General features: G+C 38.8%; 1 protein-coding gene across 2 annotated transcripts in view; it reads left to right on the forward strand.

Annotated features, from left to right (window-relative positions):
* LOC102890212 (paralemmin-2) overlaps nucleotides 1-19,024 on the forward strand; it is a 303,901-nt gene that overhangs the window by 169,117 nt on the left and 115,760 nt on the right. For both annotated transcript variants that reach the window (XM_006906089.3, XM_025041518.1), the window contains exon 8: nucleotides 7,365-7,450. In XM_006906089.3, coding sequence (XP_006906151.2) covers nucleotides 7,365-7,450 — 86 coding nt within the window. The remainder of the gene's footprint in view (nucleotides 1-7,364; nucleotides 7,451-19,024) is intronic.

Genomic DNA, 19,024 nt, shown 5'->3' on the forward strand with positions numbered 1-19,024 from the left:
CCAGGTTCAGCCAGCCATGGCTAAAAATCTTTCTAGTGCAAACCCCCACCATAAAATCTTTAACAATCTGTGCATTTTGAGCTCTGAAGCCAGCCTGAATGGGAACCACAGGGGAGAAAATTTTCCTTCTGCGCATCTTTTTTTTTTCAATGTGTCCTCAAGCTTTCTGTTTCCTTATCTCTGAAAACGGAAGAAATACTAATCTTTTGAATGGTTGTAAGATGTACTGGTTAAGCCAGTAGCCTCTGAGGTCAGTGTGCTTAGATTAAGTATTGGTTCCATCACTTACTAGTTCAGTTTTAAGTCTTTTGAGCCTCAAATTTCTCCTCTGTAAAGTACTGCCTCATGTACCTGTACTGTATGAGGGTTGATTGAGATGACACACATGATGACATAGTCCTCACCCACATACTTCCTTACTGATATTACTGTGACCATGTTGGGGATGGAGAGCAATGGGGTAGAGAGAACATGGGGGAACACTTGGCAAGACATTGAGGTTTTTCTTTGTGCATCTTTGAGCAACCTGAATGTCTACTCCTCAGAGGCACCCAAAGAGGCATGGGGGAAGGCGTCTAATGACCTCTGGGTGAGTTTGAGGAAAACAACTTGTCATCCAAGGGTGGGCCTTTCTCTTTCCCAGTGAGCTCATCTCAGGGAGAGAAGCCAAGAGAGAGAGAAATGCCCCCGTCACCACTGCTTCTGTAGGACCCGGGGCCTGCCCTTACATCTGTGCCAGGGAAGAGAATGCTGCGGCTCAGGGACACAGATGAGCCACCACCTGGAGCGGGGCGGGTTGGGGTGGGGTTACATCCGCTACTCCTCCAAGCCCCTGGGCGGGGCTTCCCATCCCGAGGAAGCAGCCCCATCAGCTTATCCTTGGGTGGGGTTTCCCAGAGCCAAGTGTTTAAAGGCAAATCATTGTTCTAAAGTTCCGCTAAGTTTTAATGACCAGCCTGCTGAGAACTCCTCCAAGAACAAAGTGAGATTTTTTTGAAATCCAAAGAGAGTCAAAGGCAATTGAAAGGAAGAGAAGTATCTGGCCAAGTCTCAATTCTGAAACATTCTGTGCAGAGACTTGGATGAGGAAGAGAGCTAAGACTTGGTGGGAACAAGGCCCTAACTCCATTCTTTTCATTATGATCAAGCAAAATCATTTCACAATGGGTCTATCTTTTGTCTGTAATATGGGGCCGATATCATTTGGATCCCAGGAAGAACCCTCGTCTAGGAAATCCAGCAACCTAGTCTCTTTCAGTCCCAGCTTACCAGGTACTTTCTACGAGAACTTGGAGCTTTCTTTCCCATCTCAGGTCCTCGGTTCTCTCACTGAAACATGAAAGGCTGGACTCTAGACTTTTTTACAGTTCTACGGCAATGTCTAGGTCAATGGGCCGATGAGGGTTGAGGCAGAAATGCGATGAGGGAATAGATGGATAAAAATGTTGGACACATCTGAGAAGCCTCCTCCAAAATCCTGCAAACAAAAGATACACCCGTAGCGGTTGAGGGCCCTGTGCTGTGTCTTCTGTTCTCTCCATAAGCCAGGCTACATGGGTCATCCTCTGGGATCTTTTCTCCGCAATCTGTTTGTGGCTCAGCTCTTCTTAAGACAGTTCATTCCAGCTGTCCAATTAGCATGATCTTGTGAGGTGATGAGGTACGTGACCAAGAAAGGGCCATGTACAGGCTGAGGAGGTATCCATCAGGTGACACTAAGAGCTTTCTATCCTGGTAAGAAAGCAGCTTAGGCAGCCTCAATGCCCCTTCCAACTCCAATTCAATTAGGGAAATATGCAACACACCCCCACTGTGTGCTAGGGGTGGGCAGGTAAATGGACAGTTCTGTCTTCAAAGTGCACAGTGTCTTAATCATCCAAATGTTTTGTGTCTGGTGACTATGCTTCCATGCAGTTCCTGTTTGGGGATTTGCTGACAAGTGTCCAGGAGCACCAGACCTTACCTGACTCTGGACGACAGGATCAATCACGGTCTGTCTGTTCTCTTCGGCATCTAGAGTAAATCCACTCAGAGGCAGGACTGTTTCCAACGCCCTCCGCAGCCTTTCCTTCAGGATTCCTCTACTCTCCTTTGAGCACTCTTTGCCTTTACTCAGGCCCCACTCTGAAGCTCCTATCCCTCCAACCTGTCTTGTTTAGCAGACACTTGGGTAAGACTAACTGGGTATCAGGCCCAGCCCCTACTCACAGGTGCTCACAAGCTAGTTGATAAGGCTCTCTAAGGCAACTCTGACGAGCAAACACACTGAAGGGCTGTCCCTGCTCAGGCCTTAATGAATGCCCCAGTAAGTAGGGCTAATGATCAGAGCTGTGTGTTCACAGTGGAGGGAGGAGGTGATGTCACTGGTGTTGAGCTAAGACGTTATCACCAAGGAGCTGGCACTGGAAAGTAAGGTTGAATCCTGGCATCACCTGTGTATTTAACAATATACGAATTCAAGTTTATATTTCTAGCTAAAGTAATAAGAGAAAGAGAAAAGAAAATAGAAATTCAAGAAGTATAAGTGATTCTGCCTGTCATTCCAATCTATGTGCACGTCCTCTTGTGACAGATTCTACTGGTTTCTTCTTCGATGGCCACCAACCTCTCCCCTTCTTTTTTGCTGGCCAAGATCCTGTTTGGTTCCTTTATTCATGCTCCAGGTAACTGTATGCTCAGAGAACGCTGACACCCTCCCTGATTCAGGGGTAAAACCTGATTAATTAGCTCCAAACTGGTTTTGATAATTCCATTCCTTTTTCTCATGATTGGTTTGGGAATAGTCTTTTACCTTGTTTTTGACCTGTGAGACTTTGTGTGTGGGGTGGGTGGGTCTCCTTGGGGATATGGGGAGGGTGCTTTTGTGGAAGGCTCATTTACTTCTCTCTTTTCCTGCTCCTGGATGTTTTCATGACATATGGAATCGCCGTGTCCATCTTAGAACCACAGAGGAAAGACGAGAGAGCTGCAGAAAGGTCAAACTGAGACCCTGAGGCCATGAAGTCATTGAATTAACCACTGTGATGCTACATGACCTTGGAACTTCTTGTTACATGAGCCAGTCAATCCTCTTTTTGTTTAAGCCTCCATTAAATAGACATTCTAGTACCTATGACCAAAAGCACCCTATCTGATGCACCCCAGTGTGAAGATGACAAGGAAAGTGGTAATCTGCTGTCCCCACATTCAGTCTCAGCTCCTGCCGTCTCTCGTAGTCTGAGTAGCTCCAAACCTTGAGAAATTCTAGAGTTTGAAGATTCGTTTTGTTTTTTTTAAATTTATTATTTATTTATTTATTTATTTATTTATTTATTATTTTTTTGTATGGCATGATCCTTAGTACATGCCAACAGCATCGTCTGATACTTAGCAGAAGAAACGATCTATTCCAAGGCTGGAACGAAAAGTGGCTCTGTGGGGCTTTCTGAAGTACGGTGCTATATTGTACTGTATGGGAGACTTAAGGAATTTTCAAGGACAGTTTTGATCATGCCTTTGTCATTAGAACATAAAGCCTTCATGAGATGCAACTAACCTGTTCAATAAGCACCGGGCACAATGGGAACAGAGAGTAGCCCCAAAGAAGTAGAAAGTAGGGATCATTATAAGTTGGTTGAAGAGACAAGATTTAAATGGCAGAATTGATATAAAGGATAGAAAACAGATTTATGTAAAGAAATTTCTCCAATGAGAACAGGAGGTTAATGGGGCAGGCAAGTCTGGAAAGGCTCCTTCTCCTGAGGCTGGACTGGATTATGCTGCTGTAATAAATGGCCCCCAATCCTGTGGCTTGAAACAATAAAGCTTTAGTTCTCGCTCATCCTGCATTCTGAGCTGTTCCCCTGTCCACTTGTGGTCCTGTGCATTTAAATGTTGGTGGAATGAAAATCACCATTTTGGAAAAGGAAGTGGCATTTTTATATGTATAAGCATCCTCCTATAAAGAAGTTCAATCATCTTGCGTCTGCAGGTTCTCAAGACGAGAACTTTCTCTGTCTTCCTTCCATGATGTGGGACCCGTGTTTTCATACCCAGATGGTCCATAAAGTTGCTTTGTTTTCCAAAATACAATTTTCTCCCAGGAAGGAATTTTGCCTCTAACTTTTAAAATAATAATTTCATGTTCTCATAACTTATTATTAGGATTAATGTTTTAAAATTAAAACATTATGTCTATTTCCTATCACTCTTGCCATGAAATGACAAGCCATCTAATTTAAAGTTTTCATGATTGCTCGTTAACATTGTGAGGATATATATATATTTACGTGTAATATCTCTTTCTTATAACCATATATCTTTTTAATAAAGATAGTATTGCTTACAAAAGAAATGATTGTAGCAGAGAAAAGATTCTCCCCAAAGTGGGATAAGATATAGAAAGAGATGGGAATCAATACATGTAAGTGAAATTTTTATACAACAAAGAGAATTATATTTGCATAGCTAACAATAAAAGTACTATTTCCAAAATGATTTTCATCTATAATTTAGGTTATAGATTGTATCCATTAGCTATTGTTACAGTAATACTCCTTGACAAATCATCTCCAAACTTAATAGCTTTTATCGTCTGTCATGCGTATATGCAGTTAGGTTGGGAGTTGGCTGACCTAGACTTGGTTTAGCTCCAAAGTGCAGACTGGGAGCAGATCTGCTCCCTATGACTCTCATTCCCTTGCAGGCCAACTGGGGTATATTCTTATGCTATGGCAGAAGTGCAAGAGGGCAAGCACCACCAGACAAGCCTATTTCAATACTTGGATTACATTCTGGCCAAAGCAAACATCAGTGGGACCGGGAAGAAAATTGCTGCAGTGAGAAGAGGGAAATGAGTATTTGCTAAACAATAATTCAAACTATTCCATAAACTAAATATCATATAACTGTTCACCGTGCCCAGCATTCTGTGTCTCTCTGCCAGCCGGATCCGACAGGCAGCAACAGTGGCTTCAATCCGGAGGGGCTATTACATGCAAGGTGTCTCAGGGAAATAATTTATTCATGTGGCAGCAAAGATTCTTCTCCCAGAACATGAATTTTAGACAAAAGTGACAACTTACTTGCAGCAAATTCTTGAGAGAAAATTGTAGGACACGTTACCAAACTGACCCAATTTCTACAGCCTAGTGTGAGAAAAATATTTGCGCCATGCAACAAATTGTAGCTCATGAATCTCGAGTAATCCATTGTGCATATATCTTGTAAAATGAGGCTTTCGAGAATCCAGAATATCAAAGAAGGCAATGCAATGAATGCTAATGTTTTAAAACTTAATTAATTTTATATTAGTTTATTTAAAGTATCATGTAATTGCAAACAATTGTTATTGGTAATTGATCCTTATAAAAACACTGGAGCATTGTACTCTTTCCTGTACACATCTCTGGTTTCTGCATGTGTGTGTGTGTTTTAAAAAACGATAACATTTTATTACTACCAGCAAGAGTGGCCTGCATGGGGGGGTGGGTGCGCCGGGCTCAGGGCATATGTGGTCTGTGAGGAGATGATGGTGATCGGGAGGCCGGAAGGAAAGGCATGGGTCCAGAGCCAGCTAGGACTCCTCAGATATACTTCTGGGAAAGGGGAAAGGAGTCATGGCAAGCTACTGCCATGCTGCCAATAAGATTAAGAAATTCTTGGAAAGCTAGCTGCCCATCAGAGTTGATGTCCAATTTCTTCATCATGCAGTCAAGGACACTGGGGTCCTTCTGGTTCTTGATAAAGGCAGCCAGTTCTGTATTCTTGAAAGTCAGGAACTCGGTCTTAGAGATACTGCACTTGTTACGGTCCTTTCCAGCGTACCTCTGGAAAATAACAATCAGACACTGAATGGACACACCACTCCATCTCTGTAGGGCTGGACATTTTTGCCTTGTCAAAGAGGAGCGAGGTGCAGAGGCTGTGAGCGGGGAGCTCTAGGTGGGGACAGCCCACATCTCTGTTTCTTGATTTAGCACAGAGGCTAGTAAAGTACATCATGTGGGTTAAATCTGGCCCAATGCCTGTTTTTGTAAATAAAGTTTTATTGGAACCCAGCCTTGCACATTTGTCTGTGTTATCTGTGGCTGCGTTCTGCCTACAGTGGCAGCTTAAACTGGTGCAACAGAGGACATAGGGAATGCAGTGAGCATTAATGTAATGGCTAGGTGGAGAGCCAGAGGTGAGAAAAAGCAATTAGGGGAGATTGTTTTATAAACTATATAAATATCTAACCAATGTACTGTATATTTGAAACTAATAAAATAAAATTTTAAAAAAAGAAGGTGCAACAGAAATGACATAACTGCAAAGCCTAAAATATTTATTATTTTAGTGGCACAGAAAAGATTTGCCAATCCTGATTTAACATAATGCTAGATAGTTGAAATTTTGGAATTTGGGTTATTTACACAGGTCTGGGATGAATATTGCCCTTGAGTCATCTTTAGGGAAAATTATTGAGAAAATCAGTAATGTAAACAAATATTACAGATATCTTAACCTATCTTATTAATACTTGAGGTTATGAGCACTCGTTTCCAAGTGGGCAGTTATAATACCAATTATAAAATTTGTATCTGTTGTTAATGTAGCCCCTGACAAACTCTCAAGTATCACTTTTTTAACTTTTAAGGGATGATTTTTCTTGCAAGAAATCTGTTTTTGAAAATACACTTGTCATGACTTCAAACTTTCCATTAACATAGGGCGTTCCACTTCTATTTACATACATCATTACATCTGAATTAATGTAGTTTTACATTATGTATTACGTTCTTAGGTATTTCAAAACACCAGCCCTTGAACTCTTTTTTGAGATTAGAGAGAGTAAAATCTTGTATCTTGCCAGATATTCACTCTTGGAGATAGTCTGACAGTTTAAGCAAAAAAGGAACACTAAGATTTATCAAGACTTGGAGAGAAAGCATATCTAGATTTTAAGAGTGTGAACACTCAGCTATTTCCAGTAGGTATGTGGAATTTAATAATCTGGTGTTGTCACTATTGGGTATTGAATTAGATTCAGATGTGTATGTTTCAGTGTTCTGGGATTCACTGTAAGCCAATAAGACCTCAATATGAGGCCTGGATTCTGAAGTTCTCTTCTTTACTCTGGGCTAAGAATAGAACTGTGTAAGATACAGGGGACTCAGAAGTCAGAGGTTAGGTAAAAACAAAGGAGGTGCTGACTGCCCACACTTCTGAAAGGAAGAGGAAGCTTTCCCAGTGGTTAGCTGCCAGGCAGGTAAGGCACTGTGGATGATCATCGGTGTCCTTTACAAGTTACATAGAATCGGAATGTGCAAAATGACAGTTAGGTGTGTCTGTCCATGCCAACTGAATGTACTTGGCTCAAATGGCACTGTTCTGTTATTTTTCAGGAATCGGATGGGAGAGTGTGCTGCTAAAGGGAGATGAGGAAGCCTCTGATGCCACAGAAACATCCAGTGCAGACATGACTGTTAAGGTAAGTGGTCCTTTCGCTAGTTTGATTCTCAAAGTGCATCTCTAGAGGAAAGGGAGCCTATGGCAGACTTCTAGGGGCAACATAAGCAGTGCCTTCCACCCTGCCTCCAGCTCTCTATTCACGGAAGCATCAGCAAGTGAACCAGACCTGAGAATTCCTGAAATTTGGGATCTGGATTAGGAAACCACCTGAAAGCTAGAATCCAACATGTGATTTCCAATGAGCCTGTCATGGGGTCTTCAGTGAGTATCTGCAAGTAGGTTGTCTGCAAGTGGTAACCCCATGGGCACACTGAAGCAAATCTGAAAATTCTGAGCTGAGAAACCAAGCCCCACTGCGCATTGTGAAGAAAGGTCAGAGAGGCATAAAGTAGCTTTGATCTTGACTCAAGATTTCCACTGATGTCAGTAGGAAGGCAGCACATGGTCCACTCCAGCTGGAACGCTAATAGCCAACGGTTTACAAAATGAGTCATCGGGAAATCAACCTAATTATCACTGTTCGAATTAAATGCATGAATTTGTAATCATTGCCTAGATTAAGGAATCCATAGCAAAATTTATCGGATTCAACCACTTCCCCTCTATTGCTGGATTAGACACAAAAGAGCAGTCCTTCTCTCTTGGAATTCTGTTTATATTTTGGAAAACAAAGGCTGAGGGTGGGAGGGCTTTCTAACATTTTTGCTTGAATGATTAAAATTTAAATATATGTCACTTATGAATTTTTCTTTGAAAAACAAAAAGTACTGTTTCTTTTTATATTGAGATATTTCACTCCTGGATTTACTAGTAGAGAATGTACTAAAGAATATACAGTATGAATTTATTCAAGCTTTCCTTTGTAATGTGAAGTCTGAACTTATGTTATCTATGTTAAAAATGTTAGAGGAAGCAAACAAAAATACCAGAGTGAAATTAAATGCAAGATAGGTAGCAGCCCGATTGGTCAAAAAAGTCAATTAATCTAAATAAGTATCCAGTGCTGAAAGTTCGTTTGCTTGTAATTATGCTTAGCAGAATTTGCAAGACAATAATATAAATTGCAATGATGTGTTAGTGTTTTACTGGCCATTACTGCAAAGACTGAGAAGTTTCAGAAGTCTGTGGATAGAGACGGATTACGCCAATAGTAAAACTTGGATTTAGATGTGTCGTTTTGGAATCTGACATTGTTTTAAGAATTAGTTTCTGAGATGTATTGCTAGTATAGCTGTAGATGTAGTGCAGACATTAAATGATCAGAAAAACTACAATTTGTTTTATAAAAGCAAATGGAATATTCTGATAGAAGCAAGACCTAACCAAGTCCCACTTTATAAGGTCGCTACTGGATCGGTCTCCTTATCCTTGGTACAAGGATATTGGCTGAATTTATATTTGGATCTATCCAGTTTAGATGTCATTCTCATTCTCCCTCATTCTCTTCTCTTTTGATGAATACTAAGGGAATTTTTTTTATAAGAACAGAGAATTATAGTTCACAAGAACTGAACCTACTATGAAGAATGAACACCATATACTTTAACAAGTTTGGCAAAATAGAAATATATTTAAATACCTCAACAGATTTGTACAGACATTATTAAGTTCCCCTTATTGCCAGTTTCTTCTCACTAAAGAATATGCGAAACCTCTAGGTGGCTATGCCTTAGAGAAATACCTCTGTTTAGATATTCTCCTTTAGGTTTCCCAATAAATCAGCACTCACCAATTTTTTTCCTTTGGTATCGTGCAGTGTCCTACTCCACACTGCTTTATGTGTCTGTCCTGTCCTTCTATCCATCGTAAAGTACTATTTTTCCCTGTATCTATAAGCACCTGATGTTCAGTAATTAACTACAGATGCCTCATCATATATTTATGTATCTACAGCTATTTCTGTTTCTAATAGCTACTTCACATATCCTTGCAATAACCGCCATTCCTGCCTTTTGCCATGGGAAAAAAAAAACCAAACATTTATTATAATACCACACGATTCATTGGCACTTACCAAGGAGAATATCAGCAGAAATCACTAAAACAGTTTGGTTTCCTCTTCTTGTGATATACATGTCTACCTTCATGCTTAAAATTTTTCTTTCAGAAAAAGGTACGGAATTTTTTGCAATGTCATAATTGTCTGATTGTGATTTTGTCTACTATATGTTGCCTTTTAATACCATGTCTTATTTTGAAATGACAAAATTGTGCTTAAAATATATATGACTCGGATGAGTGAATTCATTCATAAACATCTGTCATTCTGAGGAGCATCTATGAAGAGCATCTATGTTAAAAAAAAAAACAACAACAAAACCCTAAATACACTGACATAGGTGAGAGCATCGTATGGGCCAGCTCAACAATTTTAAATCACTCAATTTAATAGGTTGAATTGTGAACCCCTTCCTCCACCCACCAAAACAATATGTCCAAGTCCTAAACCCTTTGTTTGGAAAAAGAGTTTGCAGATATAATTACATTAAGAATCTCAAGATGAGATCATCCGGGATTAACTAAGTAGGACCTAAGTCCAATGATACATGTTCTCATAAGAAGCAGAAGAGGAAACACACATGCAGAAGAAGGCTATGTGAAGATACGGAAGCAGAGATTGGAGTTATATGCAGGCACAAGCCAAAGAATATACCAGAAGCTGAAAAAAGCAAGGAAGGATTCTCCCCTAGTGTTTAAAGGGAGCATGGCCCTGCCAATATCATGATTTTGGATATCTGGCCTCCAAAATTGTGACAGAATAAATTTCTGTCATTTAAAACAAATGTGGTAATTTGATTTGGATGACCTAAGAAACTAACATACTCAGACCTTCCAAGAATAATGCCTACTCTTTGTGAGTGCCAGTGTCACAGAGACAGATACATAGAGACAGATAAACCAATATTATACACATCCATTACTATTTTCCTATTATACCATGTTCATCCTTTAAAAGTTGTTTTCACCCATTTTTGTTTTAAGAGAACCACTAATCTATTTCCGCCCGTATTGTCATTCAGTAAAAGAAAAGGAGAATCATGTTTCAGGATAGCTTCTATATTATTTCTTATTCTGTTTTGCTGCTTGTCTAAACATTGATTTTTAAAAAAGGTACGATTTGGTACTTTCTAAAACTTGCCTTACCATGAGAATCACCCGCAGCAGTGTCAAAAACAGCAAAAACACAGCTTCCTAGGCTCCTCTCAAAATTCAGAGTCAGAAGATTTGGGTTTGAAAATTAGCATTTTCATAGGAGGTACAGGTGACTTTAATGGTCAGTTTGGGAAAATGTCTTATCGTACATTAAAGCAGTATCTGGTGTGGCTGCATGAGCCCTACCACTGCTCCCAGCTCTCTAGTCGTCCAACTGGTCTGAGAAAGGACTTGGAAACTTACCTGTTCAAAACCCTTTGATTATATTCCCTTTGAACATTGATGAAGGCCCAGATGCCTCTCCCTGGCATTCCAGATTTCCTTACTCTAACTGTAACTTAATTTCTATCCTGTCTTCCTCTGTGTCTCCCTCTACCCATTCTTGCCTTCTCCACTCAGCCTACTTGTAGCCAGAGAGATTTTTTTAAAAGGCCAATCTGAGAGCATCCCGCTACTCAAAGCCTTGCCAGCCTTCCCATTGCTCTTAAAAAATAGACCAGACTCCTACAGGAGCTGTGCTTTTTAAAACCCCACGGCTTTCAGTGTCACATTTGGGTTTCTTTCTCCTTATTTTATTTTATTTTATTTTTTATCTTTTGTAGATTTTTGGTTTGTGGTTACCATGAGGTCCATTTCTTTTTTTTTCTTTCTTTTTTCTGTCGGGTTATTTCCTCCTCAGAGCTCACTTTTTTTTTTTTTTTTTAATTTGCTCCTTTTTATTAGCCTAGCAATGTTATATTTTTTAAATTGGGAACAATATATATAAAATTTACCCTTTGAATCATTTTAAGTTCATAATGTCATTCATATTGTTCTGCAACCATCACCACCATCCATTTCCAGAACTTTTTCATCATCCCAAACTGAAACTCTGTACCCATTAAATACTCATTCCTTATTCTCTCTTCCTCCCCATTAAACACGAATTACCCATTCATGCCTCCCTCCAGCTCAGGACAACCACTACAGTATTAGATATTATATGTAATAATCTTCAGTTGTCCTCTCAAAGGGATTTTCAATACATCCTGTTCATAGTCAAAAGCCAATAAGATGGCTAAGCTTCGACCTAGCATTTTAATATCCCCTGGACAAGGCAAGTTAGAAAGGCAATCACTTTATATACATTTAAGAATAATGTTCCGAAATAAAGTTACTAGGCAGCTGCTAGATGCTAGAATTTTAAAGGATTTGCTGGTCAAGGAACTTCCTTTTTCCTGGGGAGTGACCTGCCCAGGGCCAGCATCCCAGAAGTATCCTGGCTTTGTTCAGCTAGGTGTCTTGCTGGGAGCCACGCCTTGCACCTGTTTGGCTCTGCATTGTTTTCTTAAGTTGTGTTTATTTGGTGACTATTCAAAACGACATCAATCCATGTTAAAACTACATCACTATTTATTAAAGAAATATCTCGGGTAGAACTTATGTGATTTGGCTGCTATTTTATTTTATTTTTTATCTTAATTCTTATTTATTTATTATTTTTATCAATTATAGTTGACATTTAATATTATTTTATAGTAGTTTCAGATTTGGGGCTGCCATTTTAATCAAATGCACTAAATCCCAAATGTTATCTTTATACCTTGTCCATTTGTTTTATATAAGGACAAAAAACTATTTTCAAAAAGGAGCATAGAAAATTCTACTACACCAGAATTTTTCTCAGAAAGAAGCTTTGTACGTATTTACATTGTTAAAAGATAAACTGAGGTATATTAAAAATTTTTAAGTTTATTTGACCAAAATCCATTTAAACTGGACAGCCCCACACCAGAAGTGGTAAGGGGAGCTCAGTGGACAGGAGCGTGGAAGAGAGATATTTTTTTTTCTCCAGGGCATGAAAACTTTTTTTATTTTCAAAAATTCTTTACATTCTAGGTTAGATGTTTTTTTTCCATCTACCACAAAAGGGTGTTTCATTTATAGGGACACGGGCACGAGTAATTCCGTACGCCGTGAAGGCCATGGAGACACATCTTCTGCAGAGGTCAGGTTTCGATGTCAGCATATAAACTGGAAATGAAATGTCTCAAATGGCTCTCAACGATCCTTTCAGACTTTCTGCCCTTGGCAATTCAGAGCCAGCTTGGAAATTTCATGTGCCAGTTTCCTGTATTTCAGCAGTAGCTTGCTTCCTCTTCCATGGGAAGCAGAGGCCCACTCCTGTCCACCCCCTCGAGTTTTTCACCATCCCCGAGTATTTTCACCATCACCTCCTTGCTTTGGCTTTTCTTAAAGTCTTTGCCATTAAGAGGCAGTGTGGTGGTGGGGAGAGACTTTTGCAGAGAAAAAGCAGAAGCGAAGAAAAGCTTTGGTTGATGGGCTGTAGCTTAAAGCCTCATTGGCCATTTGTGATTGGTTGTCCTTGGCACTTTGATTTTGTACCCTGGAGGCATTCACGGGCTTCAGTTTTGGTTTGTTTATGTAGGCCACCATGGCATTAGAGCCACCTCAGTCTAATGGCCTCCTCGTGAAATTAACTTAATGACATAGACAATATTTCTCACTTGTGCTTAGACAAGAAAGAAGATAAGTACCATTAGGCAAGTTGGAGATTCTGGCTGGAAAACATTTGAAAGAGACACATTTCCTAATCAAGGACATGGGAAAGCCACGTTAAAAAAAGATGTCACGTCTCTATATGTGTAAAATTTGCTGCTGGGAGAAAGATTGTTCTCCTGGAAGGACAGATGTTCTCCATTACAAAAGGGAAAAGCATTTAGACTCTTCCTGTGGTGAATTGAGGCCACAGGTTACAGCTTTCTTTGGATGTGGCTTTTAAAAAGCCATTCTGCTGAGGGCCTTTTGTTGCCAGCAGCACTGAGCCAGTTGTCCTTTGTATTTGATAATGACGACATTGAGAATTGTTTTGTGCAGGGCTTTGGACAAAGAGGCACATTTGGAACCAGGAGTCCTTTCTATATTGTATACATACATAAGGATGGCTCTAAATTTGCTTCCTTGCCAAAGGAAATATTTTATTGTAGATTTTTTAAATCCTTGAAACTATTTTGAATAGTGGATCTCAGAGGGAATTGGCAGTGGGGGAATAGGAGACACACCAGGACTGTTTGGATAAATTTTCACAGTGCACCCTCTTGTCTTGACTTTTTTTTTTTTTTAAATATGCATTTTGCATATGACAAGGTAATGGATGTGAAAGGCCCTGTCATAAATTGTAATATGCCTCATCAGTATTGGTTATTATTATTCCTATGTATCACTCACTGTTTGTCAAATAAAATGAAAGGAAATCAGTAAATTCATACTCATTGACTCTCAATTATTTACGTATAATTAAGGAATATTCCTGGTGAATGAAAGATCTCAGGTACCTTCTTTACCATTTTATTTCTTCACCATGCTCTCCTGCTAACAATGATAGCTAATATAGATTGAGCATTTGCTATGAGCTGAGTTCTTTGTGAGGTTCTTACATGTACCATCTCATCTAACCCTCCAAACAACCTTGAGAAGGAGAATTAATTATTAATCCCATTTAACAGGTGTGCTGACACACAGTAGAGTTAAGTAATTTATCAAAAATCTCAAAGTGAGCATTAGAAAGATACTGTTTCACCTCTCTATTTGAATATTAATGAATGCAAATTAATTTTACTATTAGCTAAAGCAGAGGAGCCCCAAGGATGGGGCAGGAATGGCTTTGCCAGATAAACTCCTGGACACCCAATTAAATTTGAATTTTAGATACGCAACGAATAATTCTTTAGTATTAGTAGGTCCCAAATATTGCACGGGACATACTAAGAAATTGTTTATTAGTTACCTAAAGTTTAAATTTAACTGGACACCCTATATTTTGCTGAGTCTGGCAACCCTAGGCAGGAGGGGTGCTACAAAAGAGATGAAGGGAATTGTTTAATGCATTTGATTATTGTGACTCGAGATTATGTGTGGTTTTATATGAATAAACTCCAAGTTTATTCATTTCGGGGATGACACTATATTATATTCAGCTTTAAATCAGAAAATATACAATTTCACATTCACACAATATACAGATATCCGATCAACAGACCTCTCCTAGTATACTTTTTTCCCTAGAAAATGAAAGCTTTCAAACCTGACCGATGTCTAGATCTTGTCCAACAAACTTAAACGGAGTCTGGAGGCTTTGCTAGAGAGAAATAATAAAGATTTATTTAAGGGTCTTAGAGTTTGCAAACTGGGAATGCAGCTAGGCAAAAACCCAGGAATGTTTTAAAGAAAAGCTAAAAGTTCTCTTAGCAGAAAGTACATTCTTGAGAATTATTAGTCCAGCATTCTTTGCCCTAGGATTGGTCCATTACAGTTATCAGTCAGATGTCTGGCAGATAGGATGACAGAGGCCAGGTTGTCTGGAAAATGGTACCAGGAGGTCTGGTCACATCTGGTGGTGATATCAGGTGGACATCAGGTTACCCTTCATGGGGCAATCAAAGGGCTATCTTGAGGTTTGGTATATGTCCAGTTGTATATCCAGGTATTGACGCAAGACTGGAAAGTTCAAACGAATGTAAGTTCTCAGGCTAGTTAGAACAAGAATGGAGTCTTTCCTCAAGGCTCAAACTTCATAATGTTAATCATCTTAGCAGTTCCCTATTTCCGCTCTTTCCTCATTTCCCACTTGTGATCTGGCACATGCTTTAGTTTTCTTTTAGTGTTAGCAGAATATACATAAATCTTAAGTGATCATAAGAAATATTCTCAATATTAATAACAGTCACTCTAATTTGAAAGATATTTTTGATTCAGGTTCCCCAGGCTCCCCCAAGAGCTGAACCAACTAGACAATAATTCTCCTAAGCTTAGAGTGGAGTCCCTCATGGGTTTTATCTGTCTCCGCATATGTCCCAAAAGAGAGGTCACATTTCTGTATTCATCAGGTGTATAAACAAACACAACATTCTGTTTTTATGATGGCACAGGTGCCACCTTGAGATGTGGTGATAATATCTAATGCCATCCAATTTTGTAAGACAGCTTTTCTCACTGAAAACATTTTAGTATTTATTATAAAGTTAAGCTCTGATGACTGTCTTTGAGAACTTGTTGAGTGTACTTAGCTATAGCTTCAATATGAGCAATAACACCTTCAATTCTGAAGGAAGGTGCAAAAATAGCTGCTAAATGATTATACCAGTGAAAAACAGATCTAGTCCATCGTGCTTTTCATAAAAGGGAGGTTAGCAGGAGAAGAGACTGAAGGGCAAAAGCATTTTTTAGTCCATGGATATCCAATAGTACATCTCCCTACCCAACCTGGTGGGTAGCCAAGGGTAGATATTTATGCCACATAGCCATCACGTTCCATTAGGGGCTACCCAATAAATTCCAGTCTTCTTTACCAGCCTGTCTCAAACCAATCTGAACTTTTTAAAGATGTAAGAGAATTATACTGATGGTTAGGTATTTCCCCTAACATTCTAGTACTATTAGGAAATTCTAGTCAAGAATGGTTCCTTGTTCCCAACAGGAAAGAGCTGAAGAGCTTAAATATCCACATCCAGGAATTAACCATACAAATCCATCCCACATATTAACCAGTTGTTCTGGTGGTTTTGTCAGGATTATTACTTTTTGCAGTCCTTAAGGCTGCTCAAACAGTAGCATTACAGGAAAAGGAGAAACCATGACCAGTTGTTTCCATGGTATTCTTAATAGGTCATTTGTCAGATGTCTGCAGTTGTTGTAATATCAGCTGAACTGAAAGGTGAGCTTTATTGTTGTTGTTCTATAATCAGTGTTTGTAAGGCTTTGCCATCAGTCCCTTGGAGAGGGGAAACCCACCAAGGTAAACCTGAAGTATTGGCTATGGGTATTTGACCACAAACCCAACATTTACTTTGGTTTGTATATTGAGCCAAAGTAAAAGCCCATTGAATAAAAACATTTCCATTAAAAGAATAACAGAAAGAAATAAGCAAAAACATAAACAGTTGTTTAGTTAACATTCTAATCTTGGCTTCTGCGTGGAATGGTCTTGAGATCTTTGTTTGAGGTGGCCTGCACTTGCCCTTTTTAAATGAGAAACGTGAATGCATGAGTCAACACCTTTTAACTTAGCAGCACAAAGATTTGTTAGCAAAACCAGATATGACCTTTTCCATCTGGGCCGCAGAGAATCTTTGAAAAAGATTGATTAGATGTCTTTTCCAGTGTACATGGTCTCTAGTTTGGAGATCGTGTTGTTTTAATTCATCAGTCTGTCTAATTCTATTACTATTGAAGGATTCTGCTACAAGCTCAATGTGTTTCACAGCTTTTATAAGAGTTCTACAAGATTACATTATACCTCCTTTTACTTATTTCAAATAGAGACAAGTTATGTTGTCCAAAAGGAATAGATTATGAATTCATTAGTACAATCATTAAAGTCTTTAGCCAAGATATATTAAGACTCTCAGTAAATTTTGCCAATGAGTTTTATTCTACCAGCCCAGAAGTCGGGAGTTGGTAAACACAATGAAAATGTTATCATATTGACCAAATTTCACAAATGTGTTTTAGTATTTGTCCTGTAAAATGAGTTCCCCATCACTCTGTGGTTCTAGGGAAAAACCCCAAATAGGAATTATATTTTTTCTGAAACTATTTTTGCTACTGCCTGAGCTGTTGCTTTTGTACATGCGAAAGCTTCAACCCAAGGTGAAAACATGCAAATCATTACTACATTTCTGTATCTGAAAACTTAAGGTGATTAAATAAAATCAAGTTACCATCTTCAAAAATCAAGGAAGGTAAGAGAAAATGTCCTATTGAACTATGTAAAGGTTTTCCAAGATTCTAGTTGTGACAAATAAGACATTTTTTATATATGTTTGAAGTGATTTTTGAAAATGGGTTCTAGAAATACTAATGGCCCCATTTGAGCAAGTTATCAGTGTCCCAATGAGTTAATTCATGAAGGTAACTCAAAACTTTTTCTTGAATTACTTCTGGTAAAAGCAGTTTTTTATCTGACCCATACCAGAGATCCAATTCTTTATGGTATTTACAGCCAGCTCCCAGCCACTTTATTCATTTTATTTATTTATTCATTCATTCATTCATTCACTTATTTATTTATCTGTTTGTTTGTTTGTTTGTTTACTTGTTTGTTTATTTATTTCCCTTTCTGATAAGGAAGCTAGTTGCTGTTTTTCTTGTATTAATTGGTCTAAGTTCAGTTTTGGAGAAGCTAAGACTATTATTTGTGGCTTCGACGTTTGTGTAATAGCAGCTTTTGCAGCTTGATCTACAATTGCAGTTCCTTTTGTTAACTTCAAATCATGTGTCTGAAAATTTTTATAATAGCTAAAGCTTTTGGTAATTGAGTGCCATCCGATAAATCTTTTACATAAGCACTATTTTTAACTGGTTTTCCAGAAGAGGTTGAAAACTCTCTCTGTTTCCACAGTATTCAAAAATCAAGAACAACCTCAAAGGTGTATCTGCTGTCCATATAAATATTGACTATTTTGTCCTTTGCTCTGGTAAAAGGGAATAACTCAGCTTGTTGAGCAAATTTAGCCTATGGAGGTGGCTTGGCTACAGTGACCAACCACAGAGGTGATTGCTTATCCAGCTCGATAATGTCCTTCTGAAGATTTAAGATATGAGCCATCTGTAAGCCAGAAAATTTTAGTGTTTTCCAAAGGATTTTTCTTTAAATCAACTCTTGGCATTAATAATTGGTCTGTGAGTAAAATGCAATCATGATCAGAATCATCAGCTGGCAGGGGAAGCAAGGTTGCCAGATTCAAAATATCACATTTAGAAATAGTAACATGAGGTGGAGACTATTAAAATTTCATATGAATTAGTCTACTCACAGACAAATGTTGGGTATGATGTGATTCCAACAAAGCTTTTATGGCATGAAGTACAGATTCAGTAAAAGAGAAACCAAAAACTAATTCTTCAATATCCACCCTTAATATGGTTGTTGCTGCAAGGCTCTCGGGTGGGCAGGGGAAGAGGGATCTTTGCCACAGAATCAAGCTGTTGGCTATAATAGCCAAAAGGTCTAAATTGGTCACCCTGTTTCTGAGCAAGCTTGCCTAAGGCATTTCCTTGTCTTTCATGTACCAAAAGGACAAAAAAAAAAAGGCGAAGCATAATTGGGTTGTTCTAAGGCAGGCAGAGGCAGGAGACTGTCTTTTAATTCATTAAAATGCTTCGGTCTCTTTTTCTGTCCAATGCAAAAGTTTAGGACTTTCAGCTTTTAAAAGCTCATATAGAAGTTGTGCTATGAAGGAGAAATTTGGAATCCAGTTGTGGCAATATCCAGCAAGCTCTAAAAAAGCCCCTTAATTGTTTTTTATTGGTGGGTAGAGAAAAAGATTGAATATTTTTAATGCATTCAGGATTGAATAAGAGACCTTGATTAGAGATCATGGGGGCCAAGTAACCATAGTCTAGGCCAATTGTAATTTTTCTTTGGATACTTATGTCCTTT

The sequence above is a fragment of the Pteropus alecto genome, unplaced genomic scaffold (assembly GCF_000325575.1).
Source record: "Pteropus alecto unplaced genomic scaffold, ASM32557v1 scaffold111, whole genome shotgun sequence".
Lineage (NCBI taxonomy): Eukaryota > Metazoa > Chordata > Mammalia > Chiroptera > Pteropodidae > Pteropus > Pteropus alecto.